Source organism: Cupressus sempervirens, chromosome 2, assembly GCF_028749045.1.
Source record: "Cupressus sempervirens isolate cs-2001-9-10 chromosome 2, ASM2874904v1, whole genome shotgun sequence".
Classification (NCBI taxonomy): Eukaryota; Viridiplantae; Streptophyta; class Pinopsida; order Cupressales; family Cupressaceae; genus Cupressus; species Cupressus sempervirens.
In genome coordinates this window covers 471,755,946-471,781,710 of record NC_143119.1, presented here as the reverse complement: position 1 = coordinate 471,781,710, position 25,765 = coordinate 471,755,946, and the positions used below count along the sequence as shown (strand labels likewise).

Here is a 25,765-nt window from a genome sequence, read left to right as displayed (position 1 = left end):
CACGACAGATATCACTGTTGAACTCTGTATTATTCATGATTGATGATTATCGCTGGGCGTATTGCTATCCTCGACGGATGTATAGTCGGGATGCTTGAACCTGCGTAATATATATTGACACTTCTTTACAACCTGTGACTTGGCACTCTTAATGATATCGAGATTATGCCTTGTGTTATCGGGCATCAAAATAATAAACATAGAACAGTTATACCAAACATGACTTCAAAGGGCCATGTCCGTACGTGGCCCTTGGGCCACATAGAGGCATGACTCTTCGGAGTCATGGCTGTTCGGGTGCATATATATTTGAGTTCCTTCAACTGTAGTGAACATATTACAAAAAGGCAATACAAGTACCTGCAGTATAATATTGACATTAGAATATCAATTGCTATTATTATTTCATTTGTCTTACAGAGATCTAGTAAAAGCAATCAGAGTTGAAGAAGGAAGAACTCTAGTACCTGCTGTAAAACAGTGAAGATAAGTAATATCATTCTACCTATTTGATTCATAATTAATAAACAAATACTTGTAATTGTTTATCTATTAAAGATCCTTTACTTTTAACATGGTATCAGAGCTGCACTGATAAGAAAACCTTTGCAAATATTGAATTCTGAGTCTAATCTAAAAAGAAAAGTTTTAAAAGGCATTAAGATGGTGAACCATGTAAGAATTGAGGATAGATTAGATGGAGCTTCTAATTTTTCATCTTGGAAAACCAGGCTATTAATAATTCTAAGAGAAATGGAATTAGAAAATCACATTGAAACTAATTTACCTAAGCCTGAAAATGAATTTGAGAAAGCAGTATGGAAAAGGCACAATAATAAGGCAATGAAAATAATCATAGATTCAGTTAAAGATCATATACTTCCTTCTATAGCAAATCTCAAAACTGCATTTGATATGTTTTCTACAATTCAAAGTACATTTGAAATTAATAATACAAGTAGATTGCTTACTTTGAAACAAGATCTACTTTACATAAAGATGAAAAATGGAGAATCAATTACATCTTACTTCCTTAGAATTACTAAATTAAAGGATCAATTGGCTACTATGCAAAATCAAATAGATGATAAAGAATTAAGTATGATTGCACTTAGAGGACTTCCACTATCATGGGAAACTTTCATAAGAGGTTTAAGTTCTCGTCCTGAACTTCCAAAGTTTGATCAACTGAAAAATGAATGCACTCAGAAAGAGTCCAGATTAGCATCCAGAGGTTTAATTTCAAATCAAGACAGTGACATCCAAGCTTTTTATTCCAAATCAAATAAGAAAGGGAAGTTCAAACATAACAAGAAGGAAAATAATAAAAGTCACAAATCCCACAAACATAGAGATTGGTCCAAAGTAAGATGCTTCAAATGTGATAAGCTTGGTCATTCCTACTATGTGTGTCTTGAAAAACAGAAAATTTAAGCAACATTGGCAGAAGTTGAAGAGAATAATGAGAAAATAGACAAAGAAAATTATGCATTTATAGTAGCTCTCTCAAGTGAGTTAAATTCTAATCACAACACCTGGATTCTAGATAGTGGAGCTTTTCACCATATCTCTGGATTTAAAGACAAGTTTGAGACTCTCTCAAATCATGAATCAGAAGAAGTTACTATTGGAGACAACTCCTCTCATCCAACTAAAGGCATTGGTACATATTCTATTCAACTGAATTCTGATATCACTCTACAACTAAAGATTGTGCTTTATGTGCCAGGATTCAAAATAAATCTTGTCTCCATCTCTGGACTTGCTAATCAAGGGTACCACATCGCATTTCAAGGAGATAAAATTCTATCTCGGACTAAGAACTCATCTATCAAGAAAGCTATAACCATAGGGGTTAGGGATGGAAGTTTTATAAACTATGTAATTTTCAAAACCCAAAGTTAAACTTAACTCTTAGTGGAAATAAGACTAACTCTATTGAAATTTGGCATAGAAGATTAGGTCATCTTAATTTTTGGGCTTGAGCATCTATAAGTAAAATTGTAAAAGGTCTTCCAAATCTAAATTCAAATAACTCAAGTATTTGTAAAGGTCTGCCTTAGGGAAAAACACTAAACACTCATTTTCCAATAGTGTTCATAAATCTAAAAACATACTTGAGTTGATTCATACAAATCTTTGTGGTCCTATTTCAGTTCCCTCTCTAAATGGATGTCAATTTTATGTAATTTTCATTGATGACTACTCTAGGAGAACTTGGATTTATTTTTTGAAACAAAAGGAGTCTTCTGAAGTCTTATCCAAGTTTAAAGAGTTTAAAGCCCTAGTTGAAAATCAATCAGGACAAAAGATCAAAACCCTTATGTCTGATAATGGGGGTGAATTCACTTCTGATATTTTCAAAAACTTTTGTATTTCTATTGGGATTAAGAGGGAGTATTCCATACTTTATAATCCTCAATAGAATGGAATAGCTGAAAGGAAAAATAGATCCATTGTTGAGTCAGCCAAGGCCATGTTACATGATCAAAACCTCTATCACTCCTTTTGGGCTGAAGCCTCCAATACAATCGTCTACATTCAAAATCGTTGTCCTTACTCTATATTGGAAAACATCACTCCTGAAGAAGTATTTACCGGAGTTAAACCAGATTTAAGTCATCTAAGAATTTTCGGATGTCCAGTCTACATTCACATTCCAAAAGGAAAGAGAACCAAATTAGAGCCTTCTGGGAAGAAGGGGATATTCATTGGTTATAGTGAAACTTCAAAAGGGTACAAAATCTACATTCCTGGTCAAATAACTATTGAGATTAGTAGAGATGTCATATTTGAAGAAGACACTGCCTTCAAGACTTCTAATAATGATGAATTTATTTCAGAGGAAGATCAAGATACAAAAATTGAGAGGGAGGAAAATTTTGACATCTCTTCCATGTCAAATCATATTGAATCTGAAAACATCAACCTTAACAATAAGAAGAGACCCCTCTAGGCTAGAAAGATGTTAGCTGAAAATCAAGTTGAACCAGATGATGTAATTCAGGAAAGCAAAAGGACTAGGAACCAATCCTGCTATGTTGCTCTATTATTTGAACTCATAAAATTTGAACCTGCCAATGTTAAAGAAGCACTTTCACATGAATCTTGGAAGGCAGCCATGATTGAAGAATATAATTCAATATTGAAAAATGATGTTTGGGATATAGTACCAAGACCTAAAAACAAATTTGTTGTTTCTTCTAAATGGTTGTTCAAAATTAAACATGCTGCAGACGACAGTATTGAAAAATACAAGGCAAGATTTGTAGCCCGAGGATTCTCTCAAAAGGAAGGCATCGATTATGATGAGACTTTTGCCCCTGTTGCCAGATATACCTCAGTTAGAACAATTCTAGCTATTGCTGCTTCTAAAGGATGGAAAGTTCATCAAATGGATGTCAAAACAACATTTCTCAATAGTAAGATTGAAGAAGTTTATGTTGAACAACCATAAGGGTTTAGTGTATTTGATTACCAGACTCATGTTTGTAAATTGAAGAAGGCACTTTATGGTCTTAAACAGGCTCCCAGAGCCTGGTATGGAAGAATAGATAATTATCTACTGAAATTGGGATTTGTAAAAAATGAAGCTAATCCAAATTTATACTTCAAAACTGAAGGTGATGATATGGTTATCTTTGTATTATACGTTGATGATTTACTTATTACAGGTGATGAACATCTTATAGAAAAATGTAAACAAGATCTCTCTACTGAATTTGAAATGAAGGATCTAGGGTTACTTCACTATTTCTTGGGGTTAGAAATTTGGCAACTGGACGACTGCATTATACTAAATCAGGGAAAATATACAGTTGACATATTAACCAAGTTTGGTATGATGGAATGCAAACCAGCTGCTACACCTATGGAGATAAACTTACACAAACTAAAAGATGACATGAATGAATCTGAAGATGTGGATCCTACTTATTACAGACAGATTATTGGATCCTTAATGTACCTTGTTAATACTCGTCTTGACATTTGTTATGCATCTCATACCTTAAGTCAGTTCATGTGCTCACTTAAGAAGATACACTTGTAGGCAGCTAAATACATAATGAGGTATCTAAAGGGTACTATTGGAATCGGAATCAAATATGACAAAGTTAATCTTGAGCTTGTTTGCTGTATAGGGTAAGAAGTTTAACACATGTATAACACGACTCAATGCAGAACAGGTACTTTATTCATGTATGCATTTTTTGATTACAATTCGATTACAATGAGTATAATGATCAATGATGATTCCAAAGTCCATCTCGGACGTGTACATATACCTTTCCGAAGGGGTGACTAAAGCGTCATGCGCCCGTTTGGATACTACTCTACCTGTCGGCTACATTATACATTTACCGACAATATCATCCCCCTCAAAAGAAAAGTCGTCTCCGGACAACAATACAACAAAATTTATTAACAAAATTTCACTAACAAAATACATCAATGCATAAGTACTAGACAGAAGGATGCGTCCGTGGCATAGTGGCCGTCCGCCTCCGCAACTCGTTCACCTTTGCCCTTAGCTTGTAGACCTGTTCTTTTCTAATCTTCAGCTCTACTTCCGCTTCCAACTAGAGCTCTAGGGCTGACTGCATCATCTCTTCAACCTCTCCCAATTCCTTCTCCTTCTCTGCTGCCATCTTTTCTTTTTCTATTAATAGGGCTGTCCTCTCGGATTGCCAGGCCGCCCTCTCAGATTCCCAAGCTGTCCTCTCCGAGGCTAACTTGATAGCTGACTCCTCCCGAGCTCTCTCAGCTGCTACCTGATCTGCTTGACTCCTTCGAAGAGTGTAGTACGTCTCCCTATGTAACTTCGCTATCTCCTGAATCAGTATCTCAATCCGACTCTCCATCTCAGGTTCCCTCGTCATGGACCAGTCCTGCCGCATCTCCGTGGTCTCCACATCAGGCCATCCCCTCTCCTCAAAACAAACTGTAAAGGCAGCTGGACATCCCGTCCGCATAAAGGATGACTCCCTCCAGCTCCTCCATTGACTCCAACGCTTGCGTCTTTGCCGAATCTAAAAGCTGGCGAGTCCGAGATGCTAGAGCTGCGACATCATCAAGAAAAATTGCCTCTGTCATCGCTATCTCCTACGCTAGTGGGTGTTCCTTCTGTGTACCCATAGCCTTCCCCACTGCATCCGCCATACGCTCAACAACGCTATGCAGTACTCCCTCACTCTGTGCCTGCGTAACCTCCTGTAATGGGTTCTCCGAAACTACTTGCCGCGTGGGTGTCGGCAAGTATGTCACTCGAGGTGTCGGAGTTCGGTGGAACTTTGTACTCAGAAAAGCACTCATCCTCTGGGTTCAATCCTCTCTCTCGTTGTCTTGCTCAAGTGGTGCCAACAATGCTGTGTCTACTGTGACCACCGCATTAGATCCTACTACATCCAGTTGGACACCTGATGCCCCCAACTCCTCGCCTACGGGTACCTCCAACACCCCTATCTCTGTGTCTATCTCCATCTCCATGTCAGGTACCACAGTCTCTCCTGTATCTGGTAGAGTTTCATGAGCCGGCTCCCTCGGTGCCTCCGGAGCTACTATCTCCGTCGGTGCTGGATGTGACTCTACTACAGCTCGTGTCTCTACGGTGGGCTGCGTCGTAGCTGAAACTGGCGTCATCACCATCGGCTGTCTGAACTATCCAAATCCTGAGATACCATGTATACCTATAGGAACCAAGCGTGTCATAGTCGAAAGCACTAGCCGTGGAAATCTCAAGGGCGTAGCCAAGACCACTTCGACCTGTTCGTCATCCTCCTCTTCCTCCTCAAACCCATTCTCCTCTGAAGATGTCTCCTCTCGGTCGCTATCTGTGTCACCACCATCCGGCCTTAGTCGCTTCTGTCCTACAGTTTTGGTGCCGAGAGTATCCAAGTGCTTCCACTGCATTATAAGTGGTTCGCCAGGCACGAGTGGTCCTGGTTTTGCCTTTAGTGCATCATTTGAGATCATCCGCGTCGTCGCATCCAAAAATAGACCAATAGCATAATGTGGCATATAGAACGTTTTGTGCTGTAATGTCATAAACTCTGACATCCGCTCGGCCAATAATGCTACCCAATCATAAACTCTGCCGTGCAAAATTCCATTCATCATGGCTACGTGGGGAAAAGAGATATCTGAAGCGCGGCTCGAACCTGTGAGACAACTTTTAACTATGTCCATCAAACAACGCCAATGCCCCTCCTGGATACTAGATTTCTTTAGCCTTCTACCTTTGGACATGTCTGAAAGACCCTCCTGTTCTACCTGTGACAGGTCTCCGCACACAAGTTGTATTAACTTCAGCTTCACTTCACAGCTCAACTTTTTCGGCTTGCTTTCTATTTTTCTCCCACCTTGAGCATGACCAGGTATGCCAAATACCTATGTAAAATCAGCCGGTCTGAATGATACTGTTAATTTGCAACCAAGGTATTCGAATGTACTGCTTCTGGAGAACCTATCATATGTTTCAATCATAATGCGCAAAAACCCTTCGTAGTCTCTGATGCAAAATACTGGCATTTGGACTACCCATTCAACCTGTGCTCTTCGGATACTAGCCTTCACCTGGTGGTTGTCCGAAGTCTCCTGCCACCATTTTCGGCACTATGCACCATTTAACCCTTCGAATGTGATACTCTGTACCGTAGGAAGTTCTCCCGGCTGCTTCATTTGCTTTGCTTTCTTCTTACTTGCACCTGCGCTATTGGACCCTGCATAAGTCCCTCTTGCTACACGAATTCTAGATGGTAGTGTCTTCGTGTTCTTGTTCATGGCAGTGTCTTCGTCTGATTTTCTCTTCCAAGCCTTCTTTCCTGCTGATTGCATAACTGTCACTCTTTTGTCGTTTTGTGAATAAGTCACAACCGTTATGGCAGTTACCTCCCATACAATTTTCCACAATTCCTTTCTTGTCCTGGCTTCCGTGCTGTACAGCTTTCTTGATTTAGAAAAGTACGGCTTACTCCTTTTAATGGTACGGCTTCTATAAAGTTCCACAGTACGGCTCTTAAGAATTTCTTTTTACCTCTCTTGACAATACTTCAATGCTTCCCAGCCCTTATGCTGTTCACCCTTTCGCATTTTCATCTGCTTCAATCCTTTCCTATGTACGGTTTTTACTTGTAGTATTTATTTTAATTTTCTCCAGCCGTACGGGCTTGAGTGTTTCTCTATCATGCAGCCTCAATAACTTGTGACTATCAATATGTCTTCCTTATCACTTTGTCCAACTCTTGATGCATTTGATTATTAACTCCACTCTGTATAAGGGTTTGTGCAATTACTTTCGTTCTTAATAAGTATGAAGGTTCTGTGCTTGGTGATTGTTCACCCCCATTTGGTTCACACAATGGTGTTTGATGTCCCATCGTTGATGAGGATATAACCCTATAGATGAATGCTCACTTTGACTGCATATGTGAAAACCTTAGTCTGGGTGTTCTGAATGCTTGTTTGTGCTACTTAAGGTGTGGAAATCATCTCATTCAATTGCTCTATCACCATACAGTATTCCTTTCTTATGTCCGCACAGTTCTTTTTATTTCCATTATGCCCAAGGGCTGTACGGTCATCAATGATTGTCCTATTTTTCGACTTGCCTTAGGACCGTACGGTCTTCCTTTGTATTTTTTCTCACCGTACGGTATGTTTACGGTTCCATTTCCTAAAACACCCAAGCCTTGAGGCCGTAGGGTCATCTAGGGGCCGTACGGTCATGTAAAACTCTTACTTTATTCGCTTGGAATATCTTACTCCACTTTTCTACATATTTATTATTTTATTTTATTTCAACACAAGTTCTTTTTGGGGCCGTACGACTATCTAGGGAAGCTGTACGGTCATCTAACTGCTTCCACTTTTCTTTTCAAGGCCGTACGACCTTTTTCTCCAGACTTTTTGTTATTTTATGACTCACTTTATTAATTTTGCTTCTCTTCTATATAGTCTCTACTAAGGTCGTACGGCAGACTTCTGCTCCTGATTACTTTAATATTTAAAATTTGTCTCTTAATACATTTAATTTATGCTTCATTTTATCACTTCATACTTTTACAACTATAGTTTATCACTTGACGTTTTAAAACTATATTCGACTTTAATATTATACATATGTACATTATTTACAGACATCTTTTCTTCGTTCAATTATTTGCCTACGTAGGATCCTTCCTTTCCTTGTATATTTTCAACTTTGATCCATTTACAGCATCTGGTATTTTTTTCCCGTCTAGTGTCCACAATTTAATTGCTCCGTTATATCCAACTTCTCATATCTTATATGGTCCAACCCATTTAACTTTGAATTTTCTAGGCCTTATTTGATTTCGTCCATTATACTTCAATACCAATTGACCAGGTTGAAAGTTGTTCAATTTTAGGTGCTTGTCGTGCCATGCCTTCCTCCTTGCTTGTGTAACTTCGATGGCCCACTGCGCCTACAACCGCTGCTCATCGAGTTTGTTCAGATTGTACAGTCTCTCCCATAAGCTCTCCATGTCGCCTAGTTTATTCTTGATCGCTATCTTTAAACTTGGTACCATGAACTCTGTTGGTACCACTGCCTCCTATCCGTACATTATCTGGAACGGGGTGTGTCCTGTAGTTACTTTATATGAGGTACAGTACGCCCATAGAGCAGATGGTAACTTCTCTTCCCAGTCTTCTCCCTCAACTGCACAGGATTTATAAATCACTCCCACCAGAATTTTGTTCGTTGCTTCTGCCTGTCTGTTAGCCCTTGGGTAGTACAGGCTCAACAATGAATGGTAAATTTTGAAATCAGTAGTGAGCACTCTGATAACGTGGTTAACAAAACATCCTCCACAATCACTTATCAATTGGAGTGGGATTCCGTACTTTGTAATAATTTGTTCATATAAAATTTTTGCTATGCTGACTGTAGAATTGTCTGGTAACGCGCGTGCCTCCACCCATTTAGTTAAGTACTCCGTCGCTACCACGATGTATTGGCACCTTGTCTTACTCACCTTCAGCGTTCCAATAAAATCCAGTCCCCACCTCTCAAAAAGTTCTTGTGCGTGCGAGGGATTTAGAGGCATGAAATCTCTTTTCAATGGTTTCCTGGCCCGTTGGCATGTATCACACGCAATGACCCACTCCCTGGCGTCGTTGTATACAGTCGGCCATCATAGCCCTGCCAAAAGTATCTTTTGCGCAATAGTATCCAGCCCCATATGTCCTCTCGCCGGGCCTTCGTGTGCTTCCTTTAGTACTTTCGAAATTTCCCTTTCGAGGACACCGTCTTAGAATTTGATCCGGTCCCATTTTATACAGTAGTCCATTAATTAACTGAAATGTCTGGCTCCTTAGCACCAATTTTTGTCTTTTGTTCAGTGGCATTTCGCTTGGAAACTACCCCGTCGATAGATATTCTCCAATGCCTGTGTACTAGGCTAGTAGTACCATAACATGAAAAAGTTGCGCATCTGAAAAATCATCATTAACTCCTTCCGGTGGCTCCCTCGATTTTATTCTCGATAGGTGATCTGCACTCACATGACTCTTCCCTGGCCGTACCACGATCTTAAATGTGAACTCTTGTAATAATAACAACCATCGGCTTATTCTTCCTTGAATAATTGGCTTATTGACCAAGTATAGCAACACCTGATGATCTACATAGAACACAAATGGAGTAGACAACAAGTAGTGTCTAAACTTTTGTACTACATATACCATCCCCAACACCTCTCGCTCCATGGTATTGTAATTTCTCTCTGCCTTTGACAACAATCTGCTTGCAAAGTACACTAGATGGTCCAACCCGTGGTCACCAGTCTATGCTAGTGTTGCTCCGATGGCATAATTTGAGGCATCTACATGGACATGAAAATCTTTATCCCAATTTAGATAAGCCAAAATCGGAACCGTAGCCAACCTTGTCTTCAATCCCCTTAAAGGCTTCATTTTGTTCAGTCTCCCATCTATAAGGTTCACCCTTGCAGGTGAGCTTGTCCAGCGGATAAGTGAATTTTGCATAGTTTTTAATAAACCTTCTGTAACAACCGATGTGCCCCAAAAAATGACTTCACTTTCGACACATCCATCGAGGGTGGCATCTCTAAGATTACGCGAACCTTGTTTGGATCCGTCTTCAATCCCCCTTTACAAACTATATGCCCAAGCAGCTTCCCCTGTGGCACCATGAACCTGCACTTTTTTGGGTTCAATGCTAATCTTGCTCGCCTGCACTTCTCCATACACTCCTAATGCCGTTATGTGTTTGTCTTCTGTGCTAAAAATTGACCAATCATCTAAAAATGCCTTAAAATTTCCAATAGACATCTTATCAAATATATATAGGATAATCCTTTGGAAGGTTGCCGAAGCATTACATAATCCGAACGACATCCTGTTGTATGCATATACTCCATCCTCGATGATGAATGTCGTTTTTAATTTATCCTCCTCAACGATGGATATCTGATTATACCTTGAGAATCCGTCCATGAATGAGTAAATTTCATGCCCCACCACTTCCTCTAAAATGCTATCTGTAAACGATATTAGGAATGGGTCTTTAATTGTTACTGCATTTAGGCATCGAAAATCCACACATATTCTTATCTATGTTGTATCCTTTTTCAAGGATATCACGATCGATGATACCCACTCACTTGTCTGCACTTTAAAGATGATACCAGCCTCCAACATCCTGTCAATCTCTTCTGTGATTCGTGCTGCATAGTTTTTGTTCATTCGGTACGGTCGCTTCTATACTGGTACCATGCCTTCGATTAATGGTATCCGGTGGACACAGAGCTCTGGTGGTACTCCTTTTAAGTCCTTATACGTCCAAGCAAAAACATCTTTGTACTCCATGAATATTTTGAATGTTGCCGCCTTCAATACTGGGTTCCAATCGTCTCCTACAAGAATGTTCTTCGGATTTTCCTCATCACCCAAGTTCATTGTTTTCACTCTCGGCTCTTCATACTTTATTGGCTTATCTTTACTTGAACGTATGGGCAGGTGTTTCATCCACTTACGCTTCTCCCTCCTTCAGTTCTCTGTACTCCCTCGGAAATTCGTGGCCTCCTTTTCCTTCCTCAACACTCAAAATATTGCAACTCGGAAAGACCTCATAGTCTTCCATTTGCCAGTGTAGCAATCCATTTACTGAATCTAGGTCGTCATCAGTTAACCCTCCTAATCTCAGCACCCCTTCATCATTTGGTTTCATCCTTTTTTTCCCTTCGTCATCATTCTCGCCTTCGCCTTCTGAGTCCGACAATGCTACCTCTTCTCCTACCATTTGTGTATGCAAATTGATTATAAATCTCCTACCTCCTTTCTCCATGGACAGGGTGTTTCTTTTCCAATCATGCTTTACCTTAGCTTGCACCAGCCACCCTCATCCTAGGATGGCGTCGTACCCTCTTCTCTTTAGTGGAATGAGTACAAAATCCAGTAAAAATGGTTTTGTCCCAATTGTTACAGGCTGTGCCATCAGAGTGCCCAAGGGTTTTATCCCATGTTGATCTGCTATAAGTGAAAGGTGGGTGGCCATAGTGTTGGTTGTCCAAGGTTTTTCTAGGTATCTTCCGACAGCACATTCACTCCCGATCCTCCATCTACTATTGTATCCATTAGCACCGTACCCAGAATGCCCATCTCCACCACTGCTGGGTGTCTACCTGTTGTAAGTGCTAGTAACATCGGGTCTTTTGCTGCTGCTGTGGTTGTTTCCTTCCTCTCCTTTGCTTCCTCCGCCACTCTCGGGGACGGTGTCATATTTATAATAGCCGTATGCAACTGTGGCATGGTGAGAAGAAGATCATTTAATTTAATTGGTACTTCCGTTTGCATTATCTATTTCACCATGTTTTGTTCCGCCAAGTTTCTTTTCGGAGTTTCAGTACTATTTTTTTCTTGTGACTTCTCCACTTTCATCTACTTCTCTATCTCTATTCAGGCTTTTTGTAACCTCTCCTTTTCTTCTTCCGCATTCGGATATTTTGCTTTCCTCACCTGCTCCCACGTGATCGCCAACACGTTCTCATCACATGTTTCAATACTGAATAAATTTACACCTTGCTTCGGACATTTTGAATCTTCATGGTCCCCTAGACCACACCATCTGCACAGTAGCTGCAACGTCTCCTTCGTAGTACAGTCCCTCGCGAAGTGACCCCAAAGATTACATGCCCGACACATTATCATCGGCCGTCCACTCGCATCATATTGTATTCTACTCCGGCCTCCATTGTTATTGTTATTGTTTCCACCCCTTCTGCGTCTGTTATTATTTCGATATCCACCTAAAGTTATATCATTACCCATGTTATTGCTATTGTTCGATGCTTCCTGCGTTAGTAACACGTGCTGGTGTCCTTTTGCTTTCAAGTTAAATGGGCACTCTTTTAGGGAATGCCCCGCCACCTGGCAGATGTCACAAAACTGCTTCTTCGGGCATGAACCCTTTGTATGGTTGTCCTCCTTGCAATCTGTGCACTACAGTTCTCCTTTTACTGTATCTGGATTTTTTTCCAAATTTTTGAATTCTTTCATCATCAGAAGCATGTCTTTCTGTAGTGCTTTCACTTTCTTGTTCGATTCCTCATCACTACTACTACTTTCTAAGGATGAATCGTCCGAATCAGAGGATTTATGCTTCTTCTTCTTACTCGTCTTCTGTTCGCTTTCCAAATCCATGGCACAAGTATACGCATCATTGTACGATGCTGGTGGTACAATCTTCATTTTCTTTTTAAGAACCAGTCGTAGCCCCTCCACGAACCACCGTTTTTTCAGCCCATCCGCTGGTTGACTCTCCATCTTTTCGATCAATTCTTTCAGTCGCCTGGCATAGGTTCAGACTGTCTCATTCTTTCCTTGTTTGGTGCTGTATATCTTTGCCACTATTTCATTATCATCTCGGAGCAATCTGAATTCTGCTATAAATTCTTTTTTAACATTCTCCCATGTATTAAGTTTCAGAGGACTGGTGTCAGAGAACTAATCTATTGCCACACCCCATAAGGTTGCTGGAAATTGTCTTACCCAATCATCCTCATCCGTTGCACCATTTGCCGTCCATATGGTTTTACACGTTTTACAATGTCTGATAGGGTCTGTTGAACCATCATCGTGAAACTTGGGTAACTTTTCTTTAGGGCCTACCATCGTTACTTTCCTTTGATTTTGAGGTACTCGTGTACTCGCGTTGTTCTGAGCTCCCGCGCTGTTCTGGACTCCCACACTGTTCTGTGTTCCTGCGCTATTCTGGATAACAGTCTTGTTCTCAACAACTGTGTTGTCTAGTGAAAAGTCTTAAGTGATGTTCTATTCTCTACCTATATTCGTTTGTCTGGTGTATCAGGAACAAAGAGATCACTCCACGCTCATGCTCCCTCAGCACTCCGAGCCGTGCGAGTTGTTTCCCTTTTGTTCAGACACTCTCCCCTCGGTGTATACAGGTTAAGGAACTCTTCCCTTGTTTCCTCCACCAAATTCAAGCGTTGTTGAGTTTCTTCTAGCAATTCCTCGGCACTTCTCAGCTTACTAGGTGAGTGCACTCCCTTCGTCTGTGCCTCTTCACCCCTCGGTGCCCCTCGACAATTTGCTGAAGTCTCTGTCTGCGCTTTGCTTGTGTTAAAATTAAAATTTCTTTTGCTGTAGTTAGTTCATTTTTATCTTTTACCTTGTTTTGATCCTTGTTTGGTAGATTCAGCATTAATCTTCATATCATTCCTTCATTCCAGGTACGTCTGGCAACGGCGCCAAATGTTTACCATACAGGGTAAGAAGTTTAACACATGTATAACACGACTCAATGCAGAACAAGTATTTTATTCATGTATGCATTTTTTGATTACAATCCGATTACAATGACTACAATGATCAATGATGATTCCAAAGTCCATCTCGGACGTGTACATATACCTTTCCGAAAGGGTGACTAAAGCATCACGCACCCATTCGGATACTACTCTACCCATTGGCTACATTATACATTTACCGACAACAGAGCTAATTGGATACACTGATTCTGATTGGGCTGGAAGTTCTATTGAGCGCAAGAGTACTTCAGGATACTGTTTTAGTCTTGGATCCGGTATGATCTCTTGGACTATTCGAAAACAAACTTCTGTAGCCTTGAGCTCTACAGAAGCCGAGTATATTGCATCCTCCCTATGTGCCAGAGAAGTAGTATGGCTCCGAAAGTTGCTTTCAGATCTCTTCAAAAGACCATTGAAGCCTACTATGATTTATTGTGATAATCAAAGTTGTATCAAGCTTTCCTCTAATCTTGTGTTTCACAATCGCTCTAAACATATTGAAATTCCATTTCATTACATCAGGGATATGGTTAATCGAGGAGTTATTCAATTGGAATATACATGTAGCTGATATTCTTACCAAACCTCTTGCTAAAGTGAAACTGAAATATTTCAGGGAAAGGCTTGGTGTGATTATTTGTAATGGAAATTTTTTGAAATAAAAGAGTTGTTTGTTTCTTCTATTTTATATGTTATGAAAGGTGACGATTTTTCATGGACATATTCAGTAATCTTTAATTATTTACAAGGTGACGATCTTGTAAGTAGAGATTATTTTTGAGCTTCTCTAGACATTGCTTAAGTGCAAGTTTTGGGCTTCTCTAGACATTGCTTAAGTGCAAGTAGAGATTATTTTTGGGCTTCTCTAGACATTGCTTAAGTGCAAGTAGAGATTATTTTTGAGCCTCTCTAGACATTGCTTAAGTGCAAGTAGTAAGCTCCTCTAGACATTGCTTAAGTGCAAGTAGAGGTTGTGTGTGTTGTCTCTAGACATTGCTCAAGTGCAAATAGAGATCAATTACTGCTCTTACAGTATTGCTTATTAGATGACTCTGATCAAGTTTTCCTTCTCCCTAGCTAAAGAGGGAGTGTTGATGTTTAGCGTCAGGAGAAGTAAATCTGAATCTCCCATGATGTTATTATTTGTAACTATATTTCAGAGATATAAGCAATTTGTGTTCTAACTCTGATATCTATCTTATATTGCAGAGAAGTATCTATACATCACTGTTTGATATACATGACAGAGACCTATATATACGTACATGTATTCATACTAATGTATGCATACATGTACATATACATACATCCTTGTTATGTACATATATTGTGCCAGTATTTTTATGCATTATCGACCAACTTAAGTGGTCAAGATTCACATTACTCTTGACAGACCTTGCTGTTGAACTTTGCATTTAAATCACGACAGATATCACTGTCGAACTTGGTATTATTCATGATTGATGATTATCGCTGGGCATATTGCTATCCTCGACGGATGTACAGTCAGGATGCTTGAACCCGTGTAATATATATTGCATCTTGTGTCGGGTTTACAACCTGTGACTTAGCACTCTTAATGATATCGAGATTATGCCTTCTGTTATCGAGCAACAAAATAATAAACACAGAACAGTTATACCAAACATGACTTCGAAGGGCCATGTCCCTACGTGGCCCTTGGGCCTCATAGAGGCATGACTCTTTGGAGTCATGGCTGTTCGGGTGCATATATATTTGAGTTCCTTCAACTGCAATGAACATATTACAAAAAGGCAATACAAGTACCTACAGCATAATATTCACATTAGAATATCAATTGCTATTATTATTTCATTTGTCTTACAGAGATCCAGTAAAAGCAATCAGAGCTGAAGAAGGAAGAACTCTAGAACCTGCTGCAAAACAGTGAAGATAAGTAATATCATTCTACCTATTTGATTCAAAATTAATAAACAAATATTTGTAATTGTTTATCTATCAAAGATCCTTTACTTTTAACACGAACAAGAGACCACAAATAGGCCTAAGGGACTGAAAGTTCAAACATAGGCCAGAAGGCAGCAGCACCACCAAATGGTGTCCAATTACAAAAGGGAACCAACAGAACAAGAAGCAAACAGAGAAAAACAACACAAAACAAGAGAGGCCACACAACCACCAAACAACTAGCGGTTCGTAGTCGTCGAAAAGTAGCTCAACATCAAAGGATAGCTAACTGTGTGCAGAGAAGTCCGAACCCGTCATTGGAGATGCATTTGTGTGTGAACTCTACACAGTCTCACGTATCTAAAGTGAGTGGGAGTGGAGAGGCTCCCTCACCGCTTGGTTCCTCTAGGAGAGGTAACCGACATGAAGAAGGAAGTGATAAGTCTATGAAGGGATGCTGGTCTAGAGGAGGAAGACTCCCAAAGAGTGAGATCCCAAAGACGGAAGGCCTCTTGGAGATAGAATGCAAGGCATCGCTGATCATCATACCTGAAGGAGTAGGATAGGGACCTGCACTCTTTGAATAAGAAGATTGAAATCATTCATTCAACTCATCATTGCAACTTTTATTACTTAAGTATCCATATTTGGATCTGCTTGATTGAGCATCTTCCATTCGGCATTTATAGATTACAAGAATAATATTGCACATCAGAGATGGCACCAGTGATTGCAGGCATTAAAGTGCACGTCAGAAACAACATCAATTCTTAAGTTGCAAGCATATATGTCAAAGACCTGGAACAGCAACATATTGCTTGAAGCGATATTACCAAATTTGCATAATTACATTGTCAAATCAAACATAGAAAATGCATTGCTGCAAGCACAATATATCAATTGCATATTTATATTGTCTATATAAAAAATAACACTCTTGTATATAAAATATATATACCAGAAGCGACAACTCTCTATAGAAAGATTTTACTTAATAGCATATTTCACATCAATATACTAGAGATTACTATTAATCATATTGAAAATTACATCACATTTGTCATATATATTGTCAATTAAATCCAAAATAGCAGTTTAGATCTTGCATAATATCCATTACTTAATTCAAGTGCAAGAATTAGATAGAGTAAGTGTGTGAAGTTGAAGTAATTGTCATGACTCCCAACATTTCAAGATATCGAAAAAGGGGACATTACAGGCTGTCAAATAATATTTGTTCTTTTCTCTCTCTTACTGTATATTACAGTAGAAAAATCCTTATGGTAAAGTTTTGAGTTTTATCTTTGTGCATGGGTGCTTTGCTCGATTTTTGAATTTGGGTTTTGAGTGGCCATTTGCCAACATATTTTGTGAAAAAAAACATGATATCTAAAGTGTGTAGGTGAATGCTCTTGGTCTTCATCCCTTAGTGTGATTACATTTGTGAGTTCTTTTTCTTTTCGAGGTTCTCCAATCAGAACTGCATTTGCTCCAGTGGCTATCAACCTTCACTCTCTTCCACATTTCCCCTTTTTTCTATTTGCAAGTACTTTGTTTGATCATTGCTTTAGATTTTGTGGGGCCAAAAAATTCCAATTTCAATTCTAACCATCTATATCACTTTGTGATTGCTAGTTTTGTTCTATGTCAAAAAAAAATTGTGTCTAGCTGTCATCATCTCTTTGCTGATTTTGTGCACACAATTTGTGATTATTTCTATCCTAACAATATCTGTCTTTGCATATTTTTTCTTTCCACAACCTAAAAGCTGACTGTGTAAACTTGGAGTTGGTTTCATCAAGCCATTGTGTTTATTTTTTCCCTTTTTTTGTCTCTTAATTTGATTTTTTCACTAGCCTTCTGGGTCAGAGCATAAACACATTATACTAGTCTTTATTATTAGTATCTTTGCAAAGCATTTCATGGTCCCCAATCCTAATAATGCAAATCATATTTGTATTATGATGCTATATTTTGAACTTAGATCCATTCATTACTTATTTTACACTAGTGCCATCTAAGTTTTCTAGGTCAACCAAATCATATTCATTAATTCTTGAATTTCAAAGGGTCCAAAACAAAAGTACCAAGAACATGCCAAGTTTTTCTTTTCTTTTCATTTGTTGTATTCTAGCATTAAGGCATTAGGTTTAAAATCTATTATCTGCAAGTATCCTCTGTGCTGTGCTTCCATTTGCAATGCTTGGATATTGTGATATTATTATCAATTCATCCAATTGAGTGAGCTTTAGAAGTCTTTCATGGAATCTCAATTCTATTTTTTACTACGATCCTTAGACCTGATAAGAGGTTCTCCTTTGGCACTATTACTTCTAGACCGTATATCAACTAAAAGGTGTATGTCCAATGGTTGCTTTGTACATAGTTTGATTTGTGATAGTACTAGTTGCAATTGCTCCTCCCACTCCAGACATTTGTTCTTGCATTAGTTATAAAACATGGCAAAATGCCAAAACAGATTTATTTTTTGTTGCCTCGTGGGTAGTACACACTAGAAAGGTCCTCATGTTGGCAAGTTGGTAACATGTTTAGATAAAGTGTTCCCTTTGGACTTTCAAATGTCGAAAACACTTGCTTGTAGATGAACTGGGTTTTATGTTTCATAGCAACAAAAATTGTTTGGGGAGAAATCGGCAAACCAAAAGTATAAGAATTTTTGAAAAAATATGGAAGAGATTGGGAAAACAATCAGATTTAAAAGTAGAAAAAGAGAAAGCCCGTTTTAAACTAAGGGCACTTCTATAGCATAAAGTTAATAGAGAGCAAATAAAATAAGTTTAACCCATGAATTATGGAAATTGTTGCTTATATTCAGATTGCTGATTGCATAAGAAAATATTCAATTAACTTTTTAAGAGGGAAGTCACCGATAGTTGTCTGAGATTAAATATTAATAAAGAGCATTAAGTAACTGAGATCAATATCTATCAGATTATTTAAGATGGCATTCGCAAATTAGCTGTCAAAGTCTCAGATCAGATATTAGCTGGCTATGAAGTAACTGAGATCAATATTTATCAGACTCTTTAAGATGGCAGTCACCAAATAGTTGTCTAAGTCTAAGATCAAATATTAGCTAAGTCTATGAAGTAACTGTGTTCAAAATTTGTGAGTCAGAAATTGACTACTATTAGGAATTTAGTAAAAGTGGAAGCTATTTTAAAGTGATCCAAGACTTTCATTGCGATTGAGACAAGGAGTTTTGTAAGGGTAGTTCAATATTCGATAAATTTTATCAAATCGTATTCCACAATTGCAATGCTTTATATTCCATAGTGGCAATTGGTAAGTCCTTTATATGGAGTAGAATTGAACAAAAGGCATTTTTTTAGTTGAAATAAAAGACTAGGAAGCCGCTGGTTTTGGCAATACCTAACTTGCAACTACTATTTTAGTTAAATTATTTTCTACTAATCTACTGATATTTTGGTAATTTGGTTAAACTTTGCGTCAGAAGACATTGTGATACATTGACATTTTTATTGAGTTTCACAGGGTTCAGATGTTCCGTGAGTTTGTTAAAGCAGATAAAGCATCTCGAAGAATGATGGGTGAGGTTGCTGGACCTGGACCAGGATCTATTGAAATAGCAGTGCGTCGAGACCACATAGTGGAGGATGGATTTAACCAGTTAAATCCACTTGGGTCAAAACTGAAGTCTTGTATTAATGTTTCTTTTGTCAACGAGTGTGGCCTTCCAGAGGCAGGGTTAGATTATGGAGGTCTGTTTAAGGAATTTTTGACAGATATGGCAAAGGCTGCTTTTGATCCACGGTGAGATCTTTAATAGACAAATTCAAGGGCGTCACATGTTATTTTTATATTGTTTAATGTATTTACTCTTACAAGGCACAATATTTTGTTGCTATGGAAAACATCCTATTTCAATCTGATTCCTAAAACTTGCTGCAGTTATGGGCTCTTCTTGCAAACTCTAACAGATGAGAGATTACTTTTTCCACATCCACCAGCCCGACTCCTTGGAAATGGAGTACAAATGATTGAGTTTCTTGGAAGAGTTGTAGGCAAAGCTTTATATGAAGGCATTTTACTGGACTATAGTTTCTCTCATGTTTTTGTGCGAAAGCTGCTTGGTCGATATAGCTTCCTTGATGAGCTTTCTGGCCTCGATCCTGAGCTGCACCGGAATCTTATGTACCTGAAGGTAGCTTCTTTTATCCTCATAAGGAAACATGGGATGCCATAATTTAGCTATCTTTTTTAACTTTCAAGACTACACTGACATTGACTCATTAGTACATATCCTGTCTTTTACCAGTATTGTGATTATCAATATTATAAACTTCCAATATCTATGTAGAAAACCTTATTGCATTTTTAATTGTAGAAGATACTGCAATGACAAGTGCAGTTCTCACATTTTTCACGAAATCTATGAAAGTTTTATTTGTCTTTATTTATCTTCACTGCTGCAAAAATGGTCATCTTGCACAAAAAATTTCATCCGACATTTAGCATACAGTGTAGACACTTGCACAGATAAGATATTGGCCACAAAAGTTTAATACCATAGAGTAAGACTATGTGGTATAAAGAGTAAGGCTATGTTATTCCTGACAACTTTCATTTAATGTTTGTGGGACTGCATCTTTAAATTTCTATAAATGAGATTATAATATTCAAATGTTCTCACTTTAAATTTAAATCAAAGATATGAGTGCAACATAATGCAATAATTCTTTGACATATGTATGTGGCTCCTAGGGGATTTTGAGGAGTCCTTCCTCTTTAACCCAACAAAAGAATTCTAAGACATTCACAAAGTAGTAGGAGGGTGCCTTAGATAGGACAAGGATTGAAGACAGGTCCACTATAAATACTGGCTATAATCAGGTGAAGCGGCTACCTCACTGCTTACTATAGAGGTAGCTATTTCCTCATCCAAGCACCATCTATTGGTGGAGAGAGGTCCATCAGTGCAAACAATTATGGAAGTATTCCAAAAGTAATCTGGAGTTTTAGATGACTGGTTGGTGTTCATTGCAAAAGGGATGTAGAGCATCTAAGGTTTGTTCATAATTTGAGTGCTGTTTTCAAAACTTAAGTATTGTGCTTGAAAATACTACCAAGAGGTTTCACGTTTGCTATGTTTGGCAGAACCATTTTATCAATATCTACATTGCACTGAATTCTTTTGTGGGTATTACCGTAGAAGTACAAGCTTCTATACAATAGTGAAATATATAGGGAACATAAAAAAGGAATAAGTCATTAATCTAGATTTCAAAAGTAAATTAAATAAATAATATTGAAGTTGAAAAATATTAAATGTGTCAACAAAGAATTATAAAATAAAAATCAATATATAATTATTTTCCGTTTGTAAAGGCCAAAAAAATGCAAGGGAATTTTAAGAGAGTTTCTGGAAGCTTCTTTAGGGAGTTATAAAGAGAGAGTTTGTGTCTCTTTTGGAAATGTTTGAATGCTTGGTTTTGATATTTCACTTGGAGACTGACATTCTTCTTGCTTTCAGTTCAAGGATGACAACCCTTAGGTTATCTCATGTGTTGGATGGAAACCCAGTTCCAGATGGAAGTACCAGCCAAGTATTTTACTTGGTACCGACAAGAAATTTAATAATGGATAATATTATTATCTATTAAGGTAGTCTTTTCAGTATAGAATAATGTTAGCAAGTTGAAGGATTATTCATTTCTAGTGAGATTTCTATTGAACACCATAGAAAAGGCTTTATTAACTTTGGTGTGTATTTTTTTCTTTAGATTGTGTGTGATAGATTAGTTTTTCAAGAGAGGAAGATTAATCTTCCTTTATACCTTCAGTGGTGCCCCTTCACCAAGGGATGCCACTCTTCCAAGTGGCTCCAATTATTATATTATTTATATAATATAATAATTCTTATATTCTTATATAATATAATAACTCTTATATTATATTAATAATATAATAATTATACAATATAATATATTATCAATATAATTATTATATCACAACCTTTATGTCATCTATGTCGGCCTGAAGGAATCCAACCATAGCTGCAATAACATTAACACTCCTTAGCTAGAAAGAAATCCTTCTCGATATCCAAGTTATAGAGTAATGCCTACCATGGCTACTCCTACAGGGTGACAGCATCATGGCTGCTACCATGAATGGAAATGCAAACAAACAAAATTGTTCATAATAAAATCACTCGTGTGACAACGTCATCTTATGATGGTGTCAACATAGCTACTTCCAGAGTGTGACTCAATATAAGTGTTTAGTCATGGAGTCACTCACTTGACCTCCACCATGGCTACTCCTAGAGGGTGGCTCCATAATAGTTGCTGCCATGAATGGAAATGCAAACAAACACAAGTTTTCATCACAGAATCATTCATGTGGTGTCGTCATCTTATGATGAAAGTCACCGTAGCTACTCCCAGAGGGTAGCTCAACATAAGTGTTTAGTCATGGAGTCACATGACCTCCATTGTGGCTATTCCCAAAGGCTGGCTTCATCATGGTTGCTCCTATAAATGTAAACAAACACAATTCTTCATCATGGAATCACTCACGTGATGGTGTCATCTCATGATAATGATCACCATAGCTACTCCTAGAGGGTGACTCAAAAAAGTGTTAAGTCATGGACTCAATCACATGACCTCCACCATGGCTACTACCAGAGGGTGGGTCCATCATGGCTACTCCCATGAATGGAAATATAAATGAGCACAAGTGCCCATCATGAAATCATTTAACATGATGTTGTCATTTCATTATGATGTTCACCACAGGTACTCCCAGTGGGTGAATTGACACAAGTGCTATGCCATGGATTACCACACATGGCATCCACCATGGCTACTTCCAGAGGTGGAACAAGAGCTTTCACCTCAAACCTCTCCCTCACGGAGAAGAATTTATTATAAGGGTTGACAACTCAAATTTCTCTATCTAGAAATAAAATTCTACAAAAGATGATGCCTCAAACATTTCTCTCATAGAGAAGAATGCTGAAGATCTTCATGATGATGTGACTCTCTCTGAAATAGATATTAACCTTGTGACCTCGTCCAAGATTGTTTTTGATGAATTGTTAAACTCCCTTTGGATCTGATATCAACCTTCTGAACTCCTTGTCCAAGGTTGCCTTTGATGGATTGTTAGACTCCCTTTGAATCTAATATCTACCTTTTGCCTCCTCATCCAAGGTTGCCTGTGATGGATTGTCAGAGTCCCTCTGAATGTTAATTATTTGAAGAACCTGATCTAGATATGTGTCACCAACTCAGCCTCATGACAGTAAGTTGTGTCCTCATTCTTTAGCCTGCATGGCTTTCAAACAAGATGCATTAAGATCTTGTCTTAAATTCTCCTCGATCCAACAAATATCCATCTATCTAGGAATATCATGATCTATATGTCAGCATAAAGGCCTTTCGGCCTACATACTTGGAACTCTATCCCATGAATCGTAGTCCTTTGACTGCTATAGTTTTCTAATCACTAGATAAACGATCTCAGCATGGTCGACTTCAGAATTGATATGACTAAGATCCTTGGAAGTCAACTAAAGCAGATCCTCTAGTTGCTCCCTTTGTCATGGAAGCATACTCTCTCATTACACTCTCCTCAAGTCCTCTTTAAAACAATTGATATGTAGTTGAAGTCTTACCCTGTCTAAGAATGCATAGGACAAATAGGCAAGAAAAGCTACACGAATTTGTTGCTCCTTTTGCACAATATAGAAATGCATTAAATATGTCCCACATGTCACCCGCCCAAGCAACATGAACACATTTATTGGTTTACTCAAAGTCCTTTGATAAATTCCCTTCATATTCTCTACTCGCATATTGTTGGATGGTGATAGACTTAAGGAAGTCACAGGCATGAAATCCATTTCCTTGGCAAATGATATTAGCACCAACAGAGATAAATGAAGCTCACTTCAAGATGATTAATCTCCCATCAAGGAATCATGCCTCAAGATTGTTATTTTCCTTATTCAAATTTCAAAGTTTCTAGAGCATAGCAATCTCCTTGCTGATTATGTTTCTATCTTTTGTTGGGGTCTTCAATGTTGGTTCTACTAATAATTCGTGAAGATTGTATAGAGCACAATACAACATGGATCTATTCAAAGAAAATTGTTGCACCATTCTAACACCTCAGCAAACTTATCAAGAAGCATAAAATAACTCTGGTCATTTCACAAAGACCCAATTTGGAACTAGTTTGAGATTTATTTAGTCACGCTACTGAAACTATTGTGAAATATTTGCTATGATTTTCAGTCAATTTTCTATTAATTGAAGATCCTTTACCAAACACTTCAGTCGAAGCCTTGACTATAATTCAACTTTTGCACTATCCGACTCCAAAATTTCTGATGTATGCACTCAACGATTTCCAAAATGCTAATTCCTCTTATATTGCATCTAGGTTCTTTTTGGAGAACAAGACAATTTGAAACTGGTTCAACTTGTCTAAGAAAGCTATATCACTAAATGAGCTTGTTTTTGTTCTTGCTCTTGAAGTAATTGAAACTGACAATCTGAAACTAGTGCAACTTGTGTCGGACTCCCTCCTTTGTCAAAGAATAGGTATTTGCATACCCATCATGTATTGCACGATGATCAAACTGTCAAAGCCTTCCCAAAAACAAATGGCAAACATCCATAGGCATAATAACACACAAAACCTCATCATGATAGATCCTAATCTCAAACTTTACTAGACATTGTTCATTAACCAAGATCTTATGATCCTTTTCCAACCAAGCAATGCGGTAGGGATTTGGATGCTTCTTTCTTTCTAACTTCAACGTATTAACCATTTCCTTAGAAACAAGATTATTTGTACTACCACTATTAATAATGACATTGCATACTTTACCATTACATTTGCACCTGGTGCGGAAACATTCTTCCTTTGTCCAGATTCATTCTCATCACTCGACAAGGCTCTTCTAGTAACTAGGACTTCTCTTTTAGCATCTTTAGAATGCGATGATTTTTCATCTTCATCTAGATATGCAACTCGTGCATTACCCTCAAAATTTTTGCTGGTTCTCCCTTGATGTTGAGGACATTCATAAGCTCTATGTCTTTCTCCACAATGGAAACATGCCCTACTAATACCTACTCTTCCTGGTCCTTGATCTCTTCCTCTTCCTCTCTGATTTCTTTTATTCTGATCACGGGAATGGTTGAAATTATTTTTCGTATGATTGTGAGTGCTACTGGCCTCATCACTCGTTTTTGTTTCTTCATTTCGACCTCCATATGATTTTTCGTTGTATCTTCCAGCACAACCTCTTCCATCTTGCTTGCTTTCAAACTTCGTGTTCAACTTTTCTTCCATGCTCAAGGCAAACTGATATGCCTCTTCAATACTATTCATTCTAACTAGACTCAAATCCTCTTGAATACTTGGCCTTACCTATTAAGGTAATGGACAACTTTCTCTTTGTCAAGCTTTGCGTGGCCTGTTCTAATAAGGACTTGATAGAACTCTTTTGTATACTCCTGGCCAAATCTTCTTGCTTGCTTCAAACCTTGCATCTTCTTCAGCAAATCAAGTCATAATCGACAAGAATGAATTGTCTCTTCAATTTCTCCACCATCCGATTTATCTTGTTATCTTCTTAGTTCCTCTTATATTTCGCTCCAAGAATTTCCTACCACCAAATTTTTGCATGACCCTTTAGTTTGATCTTTGCAAATTTGACCCTCTTGAGATCTTCGATATCTTCATGCTCAAAGTATTCTTCCAACTCATTGATCTAGTCAAATCAATTCCTCTAGGGTAAGATTTCCTAAAATATGTGGGGATTTCAATCTGGGTTTTTTTTAAATCCTAGAAATGGCCCTGAAAACCTATCTTCCTCAAGATCCCTAACCACTTCTGCTCCTTCATGTTCAACACACCCTTCAAACTCATCCTCACTTTCATCTCACTGTAATATTCATTCCTCTACAAATCTCCTCTTGCATTGCTTGCACTTGTATCTGGAGGGCTCTAAAACCATC

At 38.2% G+C, this 25,765-nt stretch overlaps 1 protein-coding gene across 1 annotated transcript in view; it reads left to right on the top strand.

The window, feature by feature from the left end:
• UPL7 (ubiquitin-protein ligase 7) overlaps positions 1–25,765 on the top strand; it is a 198,627-nt gene that overhangs the window by 151,344 nt on the left and 21,518 nt on the right. The window contains exons 7-8 of the mRNA XM_089814262.1: positions 19,257–19,535; positions 19,674–19,926. Of these exons, the coding sequence (XP_089670388.1) occupies positions 19,257–19,535; positions 19,674–19,926 (532 nt within the window). The remainder of the gene's footprint in view (positions 1–19,256; positions 19,536–19,673; positions 19,927–25,765) is intronic.